We start from the raw sequence: 18,420 nt of genomic DNA on the forward strand, positions 1-18,420 counted from the left end.
AAATCGGATGCAAAAAATGAGTCAATTTTCTTTTAATAATGAAGAGATTTTTATGGTTTTACTTGCCACTGAAACTGATAATTACATGTCGCGCAATATAACTCCACTTATCAATAGATTTGACCCAACTTATAAGTTACAATACAATCTGACATTTTATTTATCACTAAAAATGATCTTATTTATCATATAATATGACTCATTTATTACTAGAACTGGCCTTACTTATCACTAAAACTGACTCTCTTCACCACCAAATATGACCATACTTATCACTTATTTTAAAGTATGGTACCTAAAACCACTAATTTTGTATAATTGGACCCCAAGGCACTTCTACCAAAATGCATAAATGGAAAAGGGAGAAGAAATACTCTTCAAGACAGATTAAAAAATTTGTAGATCTTCCGCACAATTCTCAAATAAAATGAAGCAGAGATGGAGAGGGGGAACTCAAGGAACTATTATAGTGGAAATTAGAAAAGGAAAAAATTTCGCTAAACCTACTTAAATAAGTCATGACCCATAACAGTCACTTTACATGTTACCATTTTCAGGGTTTGAAGATTACCACAAAGCAAGGAAGGAGAGCTCTATGATTCAGTAAAAATAGTTCCTCAATATTTGAATAGAGGCCCATTTTTCCAGCCAACGAGTCGAATCCGGATTGACCTTCGAGTTCATGAAAACTCTCCAGAGGTCTATGGACTCGCCCGGCGATCACTCTGCATACTATAAGAACCTTCCTTAGTGAAAAATTTTCATCATATAGTTCGATGGATTCCAATGCTTTTCCACTTGTGGAAGCAGTGAAAACACCAATGTCTCCTTTGAGTGGGCTCTTTGTTGAAAACCCATGTCTTAAGATTTGGCACACATTACATCTATCTGATATACAAAGGTTAGATGAGCCATTTATGCCAAGAGAGCATTCAAGAGTAGTTCCATAGAACCTCAAAAGCTCGTTCCCATCAGCTAGGCAACGGGGATGTTTCTTTGGAAGTTTGTTAGCTTTGATCTTCACTATTTCTCTGTATTCTTCAAATTGAGCAATTGTTTTCTGCATACTGTGGACCTTCAAAATTCTATTGATATGTGCGTGATTGTCGTCAGACTTTAACCAGCCAGTTCTGCAAATCATCTCTACAATCTTCCTTGATGAGTCTCCTTCAACAAGTTCAGTGACTGCACAACAAGAGAGGACACTTGAGAGTTCTTTTTAAAACAAGCTAATTTTGAAACAAAATATAAAAATTTAACAAAGATATGGAGGCAAATAATGAGCCTCCACAAACTTGTTAATGTGTAACTTGATAAGATAACCACTTGAAAAGACACGGTAATTTGCTTTTGCTCCTTCACTATCATGAAACCATGTTAGATTTGAAAATTAAAATCGCAGATTGCAGAATAAGAAGTCCCTCAAGAAAATAGATTGGGAATAAATGGGTGCTCGGGATCTTTAATCCCCAAATCCCTCTATTCCTCGTTTCCAATGCACACGGGCCCATATGCTCATGTCTCAAAATTCTCACATGATCCTACTGTTGATAATGTATTAAGACAGATGGTCAAAGAAATTTGGAGACATTAAATCCTGGGCCATAAACAAGGGGATCAACCATTATGGTGAATAACAAAAATTCTACAAAGGTTGAAGTTGGAGAACTTAAGCTGACACGAGCACAAAAAATATACAAACAAAAAGTTTGAAGAAAGCAGAGACAATGGAAGAAATATCCAAAAACAAAACCAAGCAACGTTTAAAAAATAAATAAACGATATATCAATGAAGGGTTCCTTTTATTACCAGTATGTTTGGAGAGATGATGTGCTTCAAAAGCTTCCCACTTGGCAAATTGTTCACGACATTTATGGCAAGTCAAAGTTGAACCACGAAGACAATCTTTCCCAAAAGAAGCCCTAGGGTTTGAAGGAATACCATTGAATCCATAGCCTTCCCTCCTGGAAAAGCTCCTAGCTATGTTTTTTGGAAGGGTGGATGAGACCCTAGGGTTGTTATGGTGCACCACATGGTGTCCTCCAGGGCCAGGTGTACCAGTCCTCAATGTGCCCACAAAGGGTGTAGAACCATTCCCACCATTACTTTCTTGGGAAGCACCAACCCCTATTATCTTAATCTCACAAGTTGAATCATTCAAGACCACTTCATGGGCAATTGGATTTAGAAATTCACTGCTCCCAATGGATCTTGGACTACAAGTTGCTGGATTTTCTATGTATCTCTTGCTTCCATGGATGACATCTTTCAGATTTGAAATAGACCTTGCACACCCTGAAGACATGCCTGCTTTCTTTGTCAACATGTTGCTGAGATTACCATTGACCTTTGGATCATGAACATCTGATGGCTCTGATCTGCACTGAAGTGATCTCTTTAGAGCAAACCAAAGAGCTGGCATCTTCCTCCTTCTCTCTCTCTCTCTCTCTCTCTCTATTAAGTGCCCATTACTTTCTATAGCACAGCTTTTCAAGCATTGAAATAGCAAAGGAAAACCAAAAAAATGCAAGGAAAGTAATTCCAACTCTAATATTGTTCCTGTTTTTAAAAACAAAACTCACCATATGTGCAACTTGTTTCCCTCCTTGGAGTAACCCAACCTAACATATATTTATACAATCTCAATTTATGGCAACTTTAAAAGGTGTTTAGAGGAAAACCCACCAAAAAAAATTACTTTTTTTCAAACTTTCATGCACTAATACCAATACTGGTCATAAACCAGAGAAGTTCTTAAATGGGGGTTCATATGAAAGGGAAAGAACAATGAAGATAGCCTCAGAAGTCAGAACCAGACAACAATGTAACATAAAAGAATACAATTCAAAATAAATAAATGAATCAAGAGTAAGCATGGACATATATATAGACAAGGCAATGAATTCTTGGTCAATTCCTTTGGAGTTAGGACGTGTGAGCTGAAATTTTTTTATCAGTGATGTAAATAAATGAAGTACCTTTGGAGTTAGGACATGTGAGCTGAAATTTTTTGATCAGTGATGTAAATAAATGAAGGCGGCAGTACTTGGTCTTCCTAGTGCCCATGTTGAATGCAAAACAATTGAAATTAATGAGGACTAATAATAACTAGATGCTGAGAGGCTTACTACTGGGAATGCCGTAGTAAATTTTCAGTCGATCTACACAAATAATTCAAACCTGAAGACTATGTGATTGCTGTCTAAATTTCTTCTTTGTTACACAATTTGATTTGGGTTATAACTCTATCATCTGCCGGGTCCTACAGTTGAATTAAACTGTTTAATCCACAAGGAATATACTCTGCAGCGGATTTTTAAAGCAATTACAGAGTACCTCAACTATCCAAAGATTTGGTTAGAATCAACCGGTTGCAATTAATGATCAAATCAATATCATTCCCGGTGAATGCGATATAACTACTGAAACCTGTTAGATAGTGAATCCCGATGTTTCTTTTATTTTTTTGTGAATGATGACAACGTTTACCGAACTTACCAAATTTTCTTAATGGTGATGCTTTATATCAAATACAGAAAATTATAAAATCTTAGGCACAGAAAATTGTTTAAGCAAAGTTGAGTAGATAGATTAGGAAATAAAGTCCCTGAGATTCCCAATAATATAAAATCCACAGTTTTCCCTCTAATTCTTTGACTTCTCAGCAAACAGGTATGTGTAGTTTTCAACTACAATGCTATACAACAAACTCACACGTTTTGTCTAGCGTTTGACCCACATGAAAGTTGTATATTTTGATAGAAACACAATGACTTGTTAAATTCTAGATTATTTATGACAACCGGTGTTCACACACAAATTCATATCAAACCCGACTGGTTAGCTGACAAATTATTATTGTATTCGTAGTTTATGAAAAGAGTTTTATGCAATAATTGTTGTGGATCGGGGGCACACCAGGGAACTCAAACAAGCAATAACACACAAGATTTAACGTGGTTCGGCAAGTCGCCTACGTCCACGGGCAGCGGATTCACTATATTGAACAAAATGGTAAGAATTACAACACTCTCTGTAATTCTCTCTCTCTTTGCTCTCTAAGCTCACACCCCTCAGCTGTACATCTCAACTCTCCTTAGCTTCTCTATATATAGAGATTACAATGCAAGAGAAATTGAGCTGGCTACCAGCCCATTTCGGTGGCTTTCCAGATCGAGGCTTCATGGCCTCATGGCCTCATGGCCAACTCACATGGCCTCATGGCTTCCCCACCATGTAGCTGGCTGCTACTTTCCTTCACATGGCCAGAATCTGTAGCCAACTCAACAAATCTCCACCTTGGCGAGGATTCTCTTATCCAACATAGTGATCGATCAACACTGCCATGCACCCGAAGGTGCTCAGTTCCGAGAGATGTTGACCAAGTCCAAACAATGTTGGAACTTGATCCCAGAAACTACCTTTGTGAGCATATCGGCCGGATTATCTGCAGTACCAATCTTTTGAAGCAGAATATCCCCTTCATTCACAATTTCTCGGATGAAATGGAAACGGACATCAATGTGCTTGGTGCGGGCATGATGGACCTGGTTCTTTGCCAAACAAATGGCACTCTGACTGTCACAAAACACCTCAACGTGCTTCTGAACAATTCCCAAGTCTTCAATCAACCCATGTAGCCAAATAGCTTCTTTAAAGGCTTCCGTCACTGCCATGTACTCTGCCTCTGTAGTAGACAAAGCCACCGTTGACTGAAGCGTTGACCTCCAACTTACCGGCCCTTTAGCAAGCGTAAATAAATACCCTGTTGTTGACCGGCGTTTGTCTAAGTCACCAGCATAATCTGAGTCCACATATCCTTCCAAATTCTACCCGAGTCGGTTATCTCTCTCGAACTTCAATCCCAGATTGACCGTGCCATATATGTACCTTAGAATCCATTTCACTGCCTGCCAGTGATTTTTTCCTGGATCATGCATATACCTGCTTACCATACTCACAGCATGCGAGATGTCAGGCCGTGTACAAACCATAGCATACATTAATGTACCAACTACATTTGCATATGGAACCTGTGCCATATGCTTCCGTTCTTCTTCTGTGCGTGGAGACAACGAAGCACTAAGCTTGAAATGAGGGGCCAATGGTGTACTTACAGCTTTGGTTTTCCCATTGATGCCAAATCTATCTAACACCTTTTTCAGATACTGGGTTTGTGTCAGACAAACCGTGCCCTTCTTCCTGTCTCTCTTGATCTCCATGCCAAGAACTTTCTTTGCTTCTCCCAAATCCTTCATGTCAAACTCCCTTGCTAACTGTGCCTTGAGTTTGTCAATCTCCACCTTGCTCGTAGATGCAATCAGCATATCATCTACATATAAGAGCAAATAGATGAAGGAACCGTCGGGAAGCTTACGGAAATATACACAATGATCAAATTGACTTCTTGTGTATTCTGTCTCTATCATGAACCGATCAAATCGCTTGTACCACTGTCTCGGGGATTGCTTCAATCCGTACAACGATTTGTTCAGCTTACAGGCCCAATTCTCTTTTCCAGCAATTTTGAAACCATTTGGCTGGGACATGTATATCTCCTCTTCAAGATCTCCATGTAAGAAGGCAGTTTTGACGTCGAGTTGGGCGAGCTCGAGATCAAACTGTGCAACCAAAGCTAACAAGATGCGAATAGACGTGTGCTTCACAACAGGTGAGAATACCTCATTGTAATCTATTCCTTCCTTCTGAGCATAGCCTTTAGCTACCAATCTAGCTTTGAATCTGATGTTGTCTTTGCCTGGAATGCCTTCCTTCTTGGTGTAAACCCATTTACACCCAATTGCTTTCTTGCCTTTTGGAAGTTGTACCAACTCCCAAGTCTGGTTCTTGTGAAGTGACCCGATCTCTTCATCCATAGCCTCCTTCCATTTGACACTTTCTGCATTATGCACGGCTTCTTTGAAAGTGCACGGAACATTGTCTTCAATGATTGGAAGTGCATAGGCTACCATATAGGTCATCCAACTGGGTTGCTTAGTAACCCTTTTTCCTTTCCTGATTGCAATTGGTTCTGATTGTTGCGGAGCCTCTAGATCTTCATTTTCATCTGAACTCTCTTCAAAGCTATCCTCTGAGACTTCTTCAGGATGGTTGATTGGCTGACTAGTCTTTGCTGGAGTCTCAAACTCCACCTGCACTGACTTCTTCTCATTCTGTTGAGGATCTGGTTGCTTCAGCATTGCAGACTCATCAAAGGTAACGTCTCTTTTGATGAGAACTTTCTTTGATTCAGGGCACCACAGTCTGTATCCCTTGACACCGTCACCGAAGCCCAAGAAGATGGCTTTCTTGGCTCTTGGATCCAACTTAGATTCTGTAACATGAAAATATGCTGGACATCCAAAGATACGTAACTGATCATAATCAGTAACTGGGACTCCTGACCATACCTCCATGGGAGTCTTTCCATCTAATGCTGCAGTAGGTAGTCTGTTGACAAGATGACGAGCATAGTTCAATGCCTCGCCCCAAAATGCCTTGCCCAATCCAGACTGTGACAGCATACACCGGACTTTCTCCACCAAAGTGCGGTTCATGCGTTCTGCAACTCCATTCTGCTGCGGTGTTCCAGGAACTGTGAAATGTCTCACTATCCCTGCATTCTGGCAAACCTCAAAGAAGGGATCTGATGTATATTCTCCACCATTGTCAGATCTGAGTTTCTTGATCCGTCTGCCTGTCTGGGTCTCAATCATCTTCTTCCACGTAAGAAAGATGTCTAAGACTTCATCTTTGTGTTTCATTGTATAAATCCAAACTCTTCTAGAGAAATCATCAATGAACGACACAAAGTAGTGTTTACCTCCCAACGAAGCAGTCTTGGAAGGACCCCATATGTCGGTGTGGACGTAGGCTAGAATCCCTTTGGTACGGTGAATTGCAGTACCAAACTTGATTCTTGTTTGTTTGCCCAATACACAATGCTCGCAGAACTCAAGCTTCCCCGTCTTGGCGCCTTTCAACAGGCCTTGCTTTACCAACCCTTGTAAAGCCTTCTCACCGACATGCCCTAGGCGCATGTGCCAAAGTTTGGAAGTGTCTGATGCATCATCTTCTGAGCTGGAACTGGTGGAGACAGCCACTTTCCCTGTGACTGTAGAGCCATCTAGGAAATATAAATTTCCCTGTCGAGTACCCTTCATTGCAACCAATGCTCCTCGAACAACTTTAAGGACTTCACCTTCCATGGTTACTCTGTAACCTTTGGAGTCTAAAATTCCCACTGAGATGAGATTCTTGGTTAGATCTGGTACATACCGTACATCTTCAAGAATTCTGATTGTTCCATTATGGATCTTCAGTTTAATTGTTCCAATCCCCTTTGTCTGGCAAGCTTGGTCGTTGCCCATCAGCACAACTCCTCCATCGAACTCTCGTAAGCTCGAGAACCACTGCTTGTTAGGACACATATGGAATGAACATCCAGAATCTATTATCCATTCATCCTACTGGCCATATGATGAAACTGTGAAGGCTCCTCCTTCATCATTATCTTCATCTCGTGCAATATTCACCTTCTCTTCTGTCTTGTCTTTATTTGGACAATCTTTTGCCCAATGTCCCTTCTCGCGACAAGCTGCACACTCGTCTTTTGCAAGACGTCTTTTGTCTGAAGGTTTCCCCCTAGATTTTGAGCGAGACTTTCCTCGCCTTGTATTTCTTCTGTTATTTGTTCTGCCTCTGACTGTTAATGCCTCGGATGTTGAGTCCCTGTTTGTAGACTTATCTTTCCTTCTGAACTCATTGTTCACCAAGGCGTTTGCAACATCAATATACTTGATCTTCTCTTTACCGTACAGTAAAGTAGTAGTGAGATGATCATACGAGTCAGGCAAGGAATTTAACAATAACAGTGCTTTGTCTTCATCACCAACGTCATCATCCAAATTCTTCAAATCCGTAATAATTTTGTTGAAATTATTTAGGTGTTCGTTCATCGAAATACCTTTAATGTAGTCGAAACGAAACAACCTCTTCCTCAAGTAGAGCCGGTTCTCAATACTCTTTGTCATGAACTTATCTTTCAGCGCCTTCCAAAGCTTCTTCGCAATATCATATTCTGTAAAAGCATACTTCTCCTCTTTTGCAAGGCAAAGTCGGATGGAACTGCAGGCCAGGAGATTCACCCTCTCCCATTCTATCTCGTCCAGGTCATCTGGTTTGTCTCCCAGAGTGAAGTGCAGGTTCATTTGGACCAGCATATCGTTCACTTCGCATCTCCACATGCCGAAGTTGCTGCTTCCATCGAACTTCTCTACCTCGAACTTGGCATGGGACACCGGGGTCCAATGCCTAGAAGTGCTTGCACTGGCTGAATTACTTACGGACTCGGTTAATCTAGAGTCTGCCATTTTTTTTTAGAAACTTCAATTCAAAAAACTGACCGTACAGATGTGTCCGGAACACTCCAAATAGTTGGGAAGCACTATTGGATCGTCAAAAACGGACTCCGAATGGCTCCGATCTGGCAAAAACACTTTGGACGGGTCAGATCTGCAGAATCTGGTGCGCTGAGATGCACCGGATAATTTATCCGGTCAACGGCTGGTCAACAGCTCGGTCAACGGCGCAGGCGGCGCGGTCAACGGAGGATCGGCGGCGCGGTCAACGCGGCTCCAGCTTAACGGCTCGGCTTGGTCAGCGGCTCAGGCTGACTGGGCTAACACGTGGCTGACACGTGGCTGACACGTGGCCTGTCAGTCGGACACGGGTGCTGACGTGGCGCTGACGCGGTGCTGGCGTGGCGCTGACGTGGTGCCACGTGGCTCGTCTTCTTCCTGGAGACGCGCGTGTGGCGCGTGGATGCGATTGGGATCACGCGCCGGTGACTGCACGGCGCGTGTAGGCGCGTGCCGAGACTGTGGCTGACGCGCTTTGTTCAGGGAGCGCGTGAGGAGGCTTCTGGGCTTTGTTTTTGCTGTTCTGGACTCCTCTCGGGGAGTTCTTCCTCCTGGTATGGTCAAAAGTGGATTTTGAGCACTTCGAAATCTGGACACTTTCGGGAAAAATTCGATTTTTCGCAACCCGAGCTCTGATACCAATTGTTGTGGATCGGGGGCACACCAGGGAACTCAAACAAGCAATAACACACAAGATTTAACGTGGTTCGGCAAGTCGCCTACGTCCACGGGCAGCGGATTCACTATATTGAACAAAATGGTAAGAATTACAACACTCTCTGTAATTCTCTCTCTCTTTGCTCTCTAAGCTCACACCCCTCAGCTGTACATCTCAACTCTCCTTAGCTTCTCTATATATAGAGATTACAATGCAAGAGAAATTGAGCTGGTTGCCAGCCCATTTCGGTGGCTTTCCAGATTGAGGCTTCATGGCCTCATGGCCTCATGGCCAACTCACATGGCCTCATGGCTTCCCCCCCATGTAGCTGGCTGCTACTTTCCTTCACATGGTCAGAATCTGTAGCCAACTCAACAATAATAAGCTATGTAATATAAATATATCACATGGTAAGCCATCTTGGGCTTGTATCGTGAATAATATTTAACAATATACTAGAATTCTTAAATTTTGTTCTTTCTGGGATCTGCGATTCCTGCATTTATCACTGAGGTAAAAGAAAACGAAATATGAAGAATCAAGAACGGATAAATTTTAAAGAAAATGAAGGCCAACAATGCAAGCTCAAAGTTAAATTTTAAGTAAGTTTCAATGGTGTTACTATATATGTTAAATGAAAATAGAAAGAACCAAGAACAGATCCGTGGTCTTTACCAAGGTTGAGCCCTCCAAGGCACTCCAGATCCATCAATTGAGAGTGATCCACAAAAAGGTTCACCTGAAAATCCCAGCCAATGATAAGTATGAATGTGACAAACATTGAGAGAAAATAGACAAATGGCTTACCCTATGAAAAGGGTTTATTGAAAGAACAAAATATACCATGGGACCATATTGTTTTATGAACCACTCAGAAGAAGTGTTGGCATTTGATACTTCAAACATGGTCCAAGTAGAAATAATTCAAAATAATTACGTCGTCATGAAAGTGCAAATGGGTGCAAGTCAGAGTTTTTTTTTCTATGCCAAAGCTTTCAATTGCACCAAACACTAGAGCTCCACTTGCATCTTGTAATTATTTTTTATTTTTTTGATCGGCAAAAAATTTTTTATTGATGAACAAAGAATTTATTACATCAAGAAAGGAAAAAGGATGGATGCAAAAAGCATCATAACGAGACATACCAATCCCAACTATGTTAGCACCAATATGCCCGCCCAATCCCTTGCTAGCACACCATTCAGAGTTGGCAAATAACCAACCAAAGCCAAGAAAAATAACAATTGGCAAAAACAAAACAGCACAGCGGCAACCCAACAAACTATCCTTTGTTTTCAAAAACCAAGACAAACAAACACTAACGCTGTGTTTGGTTTGGGGATTTGGGGAGGGATTTGGAAAGGAAAAGGGAAAAGGTGTGTGAAATTATGTGAAATGTAAGCATGTTTTTTTCATATTTCACCTACCATTTTCATTTCTCTTTCCAAATCCCTCCTCAAATTCCTCAACCAAACACAGCATAAGTATATCAAAACAACACCAAAACCATCACAACAGCACAGCACCAAAGCCAACTCTACAGCAGCAACAAATCTACCAGGAATAGCACTAGCAGCATCCAAAGACAGAAAAACCAGACCAGCATTTTGATTGTACACCGCTACGCTTTCCTCTTTTGTTTCTGATTTCTGTCCAACTGATTTGGCTTCTTTTGTTTCTGATTTCTGTTCAAGTAATGGTTTGACTTTTGCTTCTTTGTGCTTCCCCCACATCTAAAAATTCAATTCATGGAAAATACAAAATTGATCCAGGCCATAGAAATTGGATGTCAATCAAGCACCAAAAGGGTATTATAATTCATTTAATTTCTAGTGAGACATTATTCTAAAACCAAAACAATGTCCTAATAAAGAACTGAATTACCCAAAATATTCAGATTCATTTCAGCAGAGTTTCAGAAAAAAAGTTGGAAAATTCAGAGATGATTCTACAGAGCTAATTTCCAAAGTGAGACTACTGATCATCAAAAAACCAACATAAATAAAATCACTCTATTTAATTACTTAATAATGAAAGCCCTCAAAATTTGAACTAGACAGGCAAATTAAAAAATGAAGAATCAGAGGAGAAATTTTGAAGCAAAAAAGCACGCAGAGAGAGAGGCTTCTCCGGACGATCACGGAATACTTTTTACGCACATTTTCTTTAACTCTGCGTTTGATCAGGGATTTGATAAGAAAAGACAAAATCTAGTTGAAATATGAATAAAATATATCTATATTTTACTTAATTTCATGTACTTCTTTTCTTTTCTTTTCCAAATATGTTCTCAAATTTTCCAACCAAATAAAGTCTAACTGAAATAGTTAAATTAAAATGTATTTGGTTTGACTAGACAAATGGAAAAATTAAAAATTTTAAAATACTAAAAATAAAAACTATAACTGAAAAATAGCTCTAGGTTATAGAATGATAAAATTACTTAAATTATAAATTGAAATATATTTTTGACATCATTAAAACTTGTAAATTGACTTAATAATTTATTAATAAAAAACACAATTTATTATGAAATTAGAAACTTCAAGGGGTATAATGTAATTCTCAGAACTACATGGGACAAATCGTATTTTAAACAAACTTCAGAGTTGTATTTATAATTTATCCTCTTTTTTTTTTTTTTATAAATAAAATAGTTAAACTAAAATGTATCTGGTGTGTCTTAGATTGAACTTTTTTTTTATAATATTTTTTTTCATCTTTTTTAATGATTTTTAAAAAATATTTCAAATAGCTTTATATTTGCAGGTTTAATTGAATAGACAGATTGAAAATTTTAAAATTTAAAATATAAAATAGTTCACTTTTAATAATTTTAAAGAATTTTAAAAAAATTAAAATATTTTACTAAGAATTTGAACAATAAAATTTTTTAATTCAAATTTCAAAATAAAATGACTAAAAACAAAAATATTCTAAACACAATGTGACTTTTGAAACCTATCCCAAGCTCACACTTTAAAGTTGTTGATACATATACTGGTGTGTTTGGTAACGTTTATGTTTTCAGTTTATATTTACAAAAATTTTATAAATTGATTTTTGTTTATTTTTAGAAAAACATAAACTATAAACGCGTTTGGTAATTGACAAAATATTTAAAAAATTTTAAAAATATAAAAAAGAGTGCGAAATGACAAGTGATGGCAAGTGGCGGCAGAAGACGGTGGTGGAAAGTGATAACGGTGGGTAGTGGGTAGTGGGTAGCTGGTGGTGGTGGGTGGTGGCGGGTGGGTGGTGGTGGTGGTAGTGGTGGGTGGGTGGGTGACGGTGGCGGGTGGTAGGTAGTAGTGAGTGGGTGGTGGTGGTGGTGGTAGCGGATGGCTGATGGTGGTGGGTGGTGGCGGGTGGGTGGTGGTAGTGGTGGTGGATGGGTGGGTAACGGTGGCGGGTGGTGGTTGGTACCGGGTGGGTGGTGGTGGCGGGTGGTGGGTGGTAGCGGGTGGGTGGTAGTGGTGGTGGCGGCGGGTGGTGGGTGGTGGTGGCAGGTAGGTGCCGAATGACGGGTGGTGGTGGGTAGTGGCGGGTAGGTGGCTGGGTGGGTGACGGTGGCGGGTGGTAGGTGGTAGGGAGTGGGTAGTGGTGGTGGCAGGTGGGTAGCGGGTAGGTGATGGGTGGTGGGTGGTGGTGGCAGGTGGCTGGTGATGGATGGTGGTGGCAGGTGGCTGGTGGTGGCAAGTAGGTGGCGGGTGGTGGTTGCGGGCGATGGATGGTAGTGGCGGGTGGTGGGTGATGGCGGGTGGATGGCAAGTGGGTGGTGGTGGTGGTGGTGGTGGCAAGGGGTGAGTGGTGGTGACGAGTGGGTGGTAGGTGGGTAGCGGGTGGTGGTGGTGGCGGTAGTGGGTGGTGGTGGCAGAAGACGGTGGTAGAAAATGGTGGCGGGTGGTGGCTAGTGTTGGGTGGTAAAAAAAAAAAAAACTCAAAACTCAAAACGGAAACACATTTTTTGGCCAAATTTATAAACTGAGACCACTGATTTATAAATCTAAAATTTTACCAAACATATTTTTATTTGAGTTTTTTAAATTTTTGTAAATATAAACAGAAAACTAAAAATGTAAGTGTTACCAAACGGCACCTAAACATTCTTCATGTGGTTTAAATTACAGTTTTTCCTCTCAATTATTGTCTTTTATCACTTACTTCCTTCAATTACAAATTATAACACTTAGCCCTCTTTTGGCAATATCTAATAAAGTCAATTTATTGGCTTATTTAGATCACATCACATTTTTATTTTTATTTTTATTTTTACGTATTTTTGTAATAAGTAAAAAAGTAATCTTATAAGTCATACCCAAAACAACCCTTAGGCCTCGTTTGGCAAGTGCCTTTTTTAGTCAAAAAGTCAAAAAGTCACTAAAAAAATTAAAAAGCCAACAGCCCATACCAAAAAGTCAAAGATTCTTTTTTCTCTGTATTTTTTGCACATCTTTTTATAAAAAGCTAAAAAGTCATCCCAACATATTAATTTTTTTTAGCTCATACTTTAACCAAATAATCAAAAAATTACTAAATTAGCTTGTTTCCAAACGAGGCCTTAATCTCTTTCAGCTATTAATTTTTTGTAATATGAATTTTTATGACGAAAATACCATTCAGCTATAAGATAAATCACACTTTTTCTCTTTGAACTATCATCCAATATCACTTTATCGCAGAATCAAAAATGGTTATATTTTATCACTTTAAACTATACATTTGTTTCAATGTCTTTTATTAAAGTATATGTTATATAATAGATGAAAAACTGACATGTCTTGCACATGACAACTCAATCCCAGCCGTTGGATCAATGCCGCCACTTTCTTTTGATACCCTTCTTTGCTTGTTCTTCAGGGAAGAAATCCAAATCTAGAAAAGCAAAAGTAGAATAAAGAAAAGAATGAGAAGAAAAGAAGACTTTGAGATATAATCTTGCATGCATGCATGCCTTAATTCATTCCTTTTGTGCTTGTTTTGTTTCCTTATGTATGACTTGTTGTGTCCAATCTTCTGTTTCGTCCCAACCATCTGATCTGTCCGAGAGAACTCCGAATTCGTTAAAATGTCGAAGCACATTGGCCCCGTTGTTTGTCTCTTGATCATGATGTTGGACATTGTTGCTGGCATACTTGGCATTCAAGCTGAGATAACTCAAAACAAGGTATATATATATATATATATATATGTATGTGTTGGAAACTCACATCCATGAAAAAAAACAATGAAACTATATGTTTAGGTGCACGTTTGATAACTTTGCATTTTATTGTTTATTTGTTAATTTTTTTGGTAAATATTTTTATATTTATTTTTGGCAAAAAAAAAGGGAAGCGGAAACGAGTGGGGTGGATGGTGGTTAAAGATGGTTGCTGGAGGTGGTCGTTGTGGTGGCAGTTGTGGTGGCAATTGGCGGAGAGGTGATTGGTGGTGGTAGTGGCCGAAGGTTGGTGGTGGTTGAATCTAGTGGCCAGCGGTGGGTGGTGGACGGAGGTGATGGGAGGGGAAATGAATAAATACTATATCTTTGTATTTTTTTATTTTTGTTATATTTAGTAAAATTTGTAAGAACTAAGGTTGTTTCCAGTCTGTACAAAATGTGAACAACTTATTTTTTAGGTAGTTGTGTATAAATTATCATTGTAATTTTAGTTTATTTGTCTTTAGGAAATGAATGATAAATATAATTTTAAAAATATAAAATCTATTTTTTTAAAAATAAACACAATAAAATTATATAATTACACTTAGGACTGGTTTGACAAGTTTCAAAAAAGTCAAAAAGTCACTGTTCTATTTAAATCGCATCATTTTATTTAAGTCACATCACATCTCTAACGCATCACTTTAAACCCAACCCAAATCTAACTCATATTTCATAAAAAATCAAAAAGTACACTTATTTAGATCATCTCAAACAACCCTTTAATAGATTGATTTGATTTTTTTTTTTTTTCAAGAATTATCTATACACAATTACCTAAAAGATGAACTGTTATTGAATTATTAAAATGAAAGTCCTAATGAGTGCAAAATCCCAAAATTAGATTATACAATCCTTATAGAGAACCGAAGACAAGCCAATTTTGTTTTTTAAATTATTTACCATTTTTTAAAAAATAAAAATAGATACAAAAAAAAAAAAAAAATTTAGAATTTTTATTTTTTTTTATAAATATAAATAGAAAATCATAAATGTATATGGTTAGTTTTGATGTAAACGGTTTGTGTTGGGCAGGTGAAAAATCAGAGGGTGTGGATATTTGATTGCAGAGAGCCAAGCCATGAAGCATTCAAGCTAGGGTTGGCTGCATTAGTACTTCTATGCCTTGCCCACACCATTGCTAACTTCTTTGGTGGGTGCGTTTGCATTTGTTCAAAGCAAGATCTGCAAAGAGCAACAGCTAACAAGCCATTAGCAGTGGGCTTCCTCATTTTCTCCTGGTATGTACTATGAATTTTTAGGGGTGATAGGTTGACAGAGCAGTTAATTATTCCAATTTAATTTAAAAAATTTGACGAGTTTCAAAATTTATTTGAGTTTGATTTTTTAAATTATTGAGCCAATCTCAAATATGCTTTTGTTGAATCGAGTTCAAATAGTTTGGTATTGTTACATAGTTTTAGGTTTATTGAACCGAGCCAAACAAGTAATTAAGGGTGTGTTTGTTTAGACGGATTAGATAAGGGGGGATTGGAATCCACCGGACTGTTAATCTTGGGATACACTATCTCCGAACCATTTGGTTGGACTGGATTTGTATCTCATGTTTGTTTAGTCATGAGATTCGATATTCGGAAAAGACTATTTGGTTGGATAGGATATGAATCCTATGTTTGTTTGGAATATTATAGAGAAAAATGAATGTTCAAATGACTATTTTACCCTTTTCAATTATTTACTAAGTAATAGCAATATTAAACATAATATTTTAATTATTTTTAACTAGATTAAATAAAAATTTATTTTATTTTATTTTTTACACAATTAAATAAATTTATTTTTTTAAATTAAATAAATAAAATATCAATAAAAATATATGTTATTTTTTAATTAAAATTTTAAATAAATTTATTTAAAAAATAATAATAATTAAATAAAACATCTATTAAAATTTAAATAATGAAATTAAATAAAATATAAACAAAATTTTAAAATAAAACATCAATAAAATATTTATAAAAAATTATTTTAAAAATAAATAAATAAACATCAATAAAAATTAAATAAATTTATTTTATTTTTAAATTGAGACATTTAAATTTGATTGAATTTTACAAATATAATACATAATTAAATAGCAGAGGGTCAAAATAGTAATTTCACCACCTAATCCTATATCCCCTTTATCCCTCCATTTGTATCCCACCCCTCCCTATGGGACACAATAGTCCAATGGATTTGGGACTAATAATCCGATGTAAAAATTTTAAACCAAACAACGGGTTATTAATCTGGATGGACTAATAGTCCAATCCCATTCCTTAATCCCTCAAAACAAACCCCACCTAATTGTTCAAGCTTGGTTTCAAAATATATTCAAGATTGATTTGTTTACTTAATGAATTGAGTTCAAACAAGTTTTTAAAAAGCTAAACACGAGTCGAATTCAAGCTGTTTGGTTTATTTCTCACCCCTACGAATCTTAGGGCTCATCGTTGTGTCTTCACAATATTTACATTAAATATGGTTTCTTTAATCTTAGTAAAATGAAATGAATGAAATTATGTTAAAACTATAAGATTTGTTGGCCTTATTTGGTTTGTGTTTCGAGATATTAAGAATGAGAGATGAGAGAGAAAAAATGATTGATTGATGTGTAACAGAGAGAAAATCGATTTTGAAATTTTTTTTATTATAAATTTTCAACGAAACATATTTTTAGAATTTTTTCTTCAAAAATATGCTTTGAGAGACAAACCAAACATTCCTGTTGTATTTTTACCCTTATTTTTAGTAAGGGTGAGGTTTCTCTTAATGAGTATTGTTCAACACTGTAGAACTCACCATAAATCTCGTTTTAATAATTCAAATTATTTATTTTATAAGGTCTTATGTGTAGATTATTTATTAAAAAAAATTTAAATCAAATTGATTCAATAATTGTAGACACATTATTTTATTATAATTATCATCAAAAATGAAAAATAATAATTTTCATTTTCAAAGTAAGCCATTCATTTTTTAAAAAATATATATATATAATCACTATATAGTAGTGATTATAAGATTAATAATTTTTTTCCCCTATAAATGATCTATGCATAAAACTTGACAAAATAAACGATTCCAATTGTAGAAATTGGACTCAGGTCTCATAGGGCCAATAGACGTGGACTAAAGACAATCCTATCCCTTTTAATAAACGGGAATTGCTATTCCCACTCCACTTTACTCTAAATACACTCTCTTATTTGTCATTATTATACATAGTTATATTAATACTATTAGAATTTTGATTTTTTTAAGAATATATTTTGTGTAAAAGAGAATTAATGTAATTGTCTTTAATAAAGACAAATAATGAAGTGTATTTGGAGTAAAGTAGAGTTGGAATAACGACCCCCTAATAAAATAGTGAAATATAACCAAATTATTGGATGATTAGAAAATGACATTATTACCTTTTGGTGATGGACAATTAGGATTATATTAGCAATGGCATCCACAATGTTGATCATAGGGACACTCGCAAATTTGAGGTCGAGAAAAACATGTGCGCTGGCACATCATCGTCTTCTGTCAATAGGAGGAATTGTGTGCTTCATTCATGGAATCTTCATGGTTGCCTATTATCTCTCTGCCTCAGCCTATGCTCGTGAAGATAAAAGAAAGATGAATCCCCAAGCTCCCCATGCATGATTTTTTTTTTTTTTTAAACTCCACATGTCTTTGATGGTTGTAATATTATGTTTCACCATAAATTTGTAATCTTCTGTTATTTTTACTATTTTTCTCCTCATAAGAACTATTTGAAATTTGTAATATGTTCATGTTCAATTAATACTTAAAAGAAAAATAAAACTTCAATGATTACTGATATCTAATTATTTTAATTATTTATTTTTTTAACATAATACAAAATGAATGATACGAATTAACGAAATTAACTTTGAATCCCATCCCTTTCTAAATGCATATTAATTATGAGTGTAATATATTCCTACCATAAAATGGACGTAATTATTCCAAACCAATGTGTATTTCAAACTAATCGGGTAACAAATTTTTTTATAGATGACATATAGTGAATTACTCCCCCTTGTTAGGTACTACGAGAAAAAAAATTATCAAATTTTTTTAGATTTATTACTCATTAAGTCTTATTAATAAATT

General features: G+C 36.9%; 2 protein-coding genes across 4 annotated transcripts; one reads left to right on the forward strand and one right to left on the reverse strand.

The window, feature by feature from the left end:
• Positions 1–387: 387 nt before the first annotated feature.
• Positions 388–9,879, reverse strand: LOC114259094 (uncharacterized). 3 transcript variants are annotated; one of them, XM_082888066.1, is made up of 3 exons: positions 9,755–9,879; positions 1,811–2,379; positions 388–1,185 (listed from the first exon to the last, which is right to left on the reverse strand). In XM_082888066.1, exons 2-3 carry the CDS (start codon positions 2,325–2,327, stop codon positions 554–556), a joined length of 1,149 nt encoding a protein of 382 aa, XP_082744192.1. In that variant the 5' UTR covers positions 2,328–2,379; positions 9,755–9,879; the 3' UTR covers positions 388–553. The 3 variants fall into 3 exon arrangements, with proteins under 3 accessions (XP_082744192.1, XP_082744193.1, XP_082744191.1); XM_082888067.1 differs by lacking the exon at positions 9,755–9,879 and adding an exon at positions 2,980–3,292; XM_082888065.1 differs by lacking the exon at positions 9,755–9,879 and having other exon boundaries at positions 1,811–3,608.
• Positions 9,880–13,988: 4,109 nt separating this feature from the next.
• On the forward strand, positions 13,989–18,126 carry LOC114259125 (protein DESIGUAL 2). Its single transcript, XM_028199122.2, has 3 exons — positions 13,989–14,247; positions 15,322–15,527; positions 17,730–18,126. Exons 1-3 carry the CDS (start codon positions 14,149–14,151, stop codon positions 17,944–17,946), a joined length of 522 nt encoding a protein of 173 aa, XP_028054923.1. The 5' UTR covers positions 13,989–14,148; the 3' UTR covers positions 17,947–18,126.
• The last annotated feature ends 294 nt before the right edge of the window (positions 18,127–18,420 follow it).

This window comes from Camellia sinensis, chromosome 9 (assembly GCF_055761805.1).
Source record: "Camellia sinensis isolate YWXY chromosome 9, ASM5576180v1, whole genome shotgun sequence".
Classification (NCBI taxonomy): domain Eukaryota; kingdom Viridiplantae; phylum Streptophyta; class Magnoliopsida; order Ericales; family Theaceae; genus Camellia; species Camellia sinensis.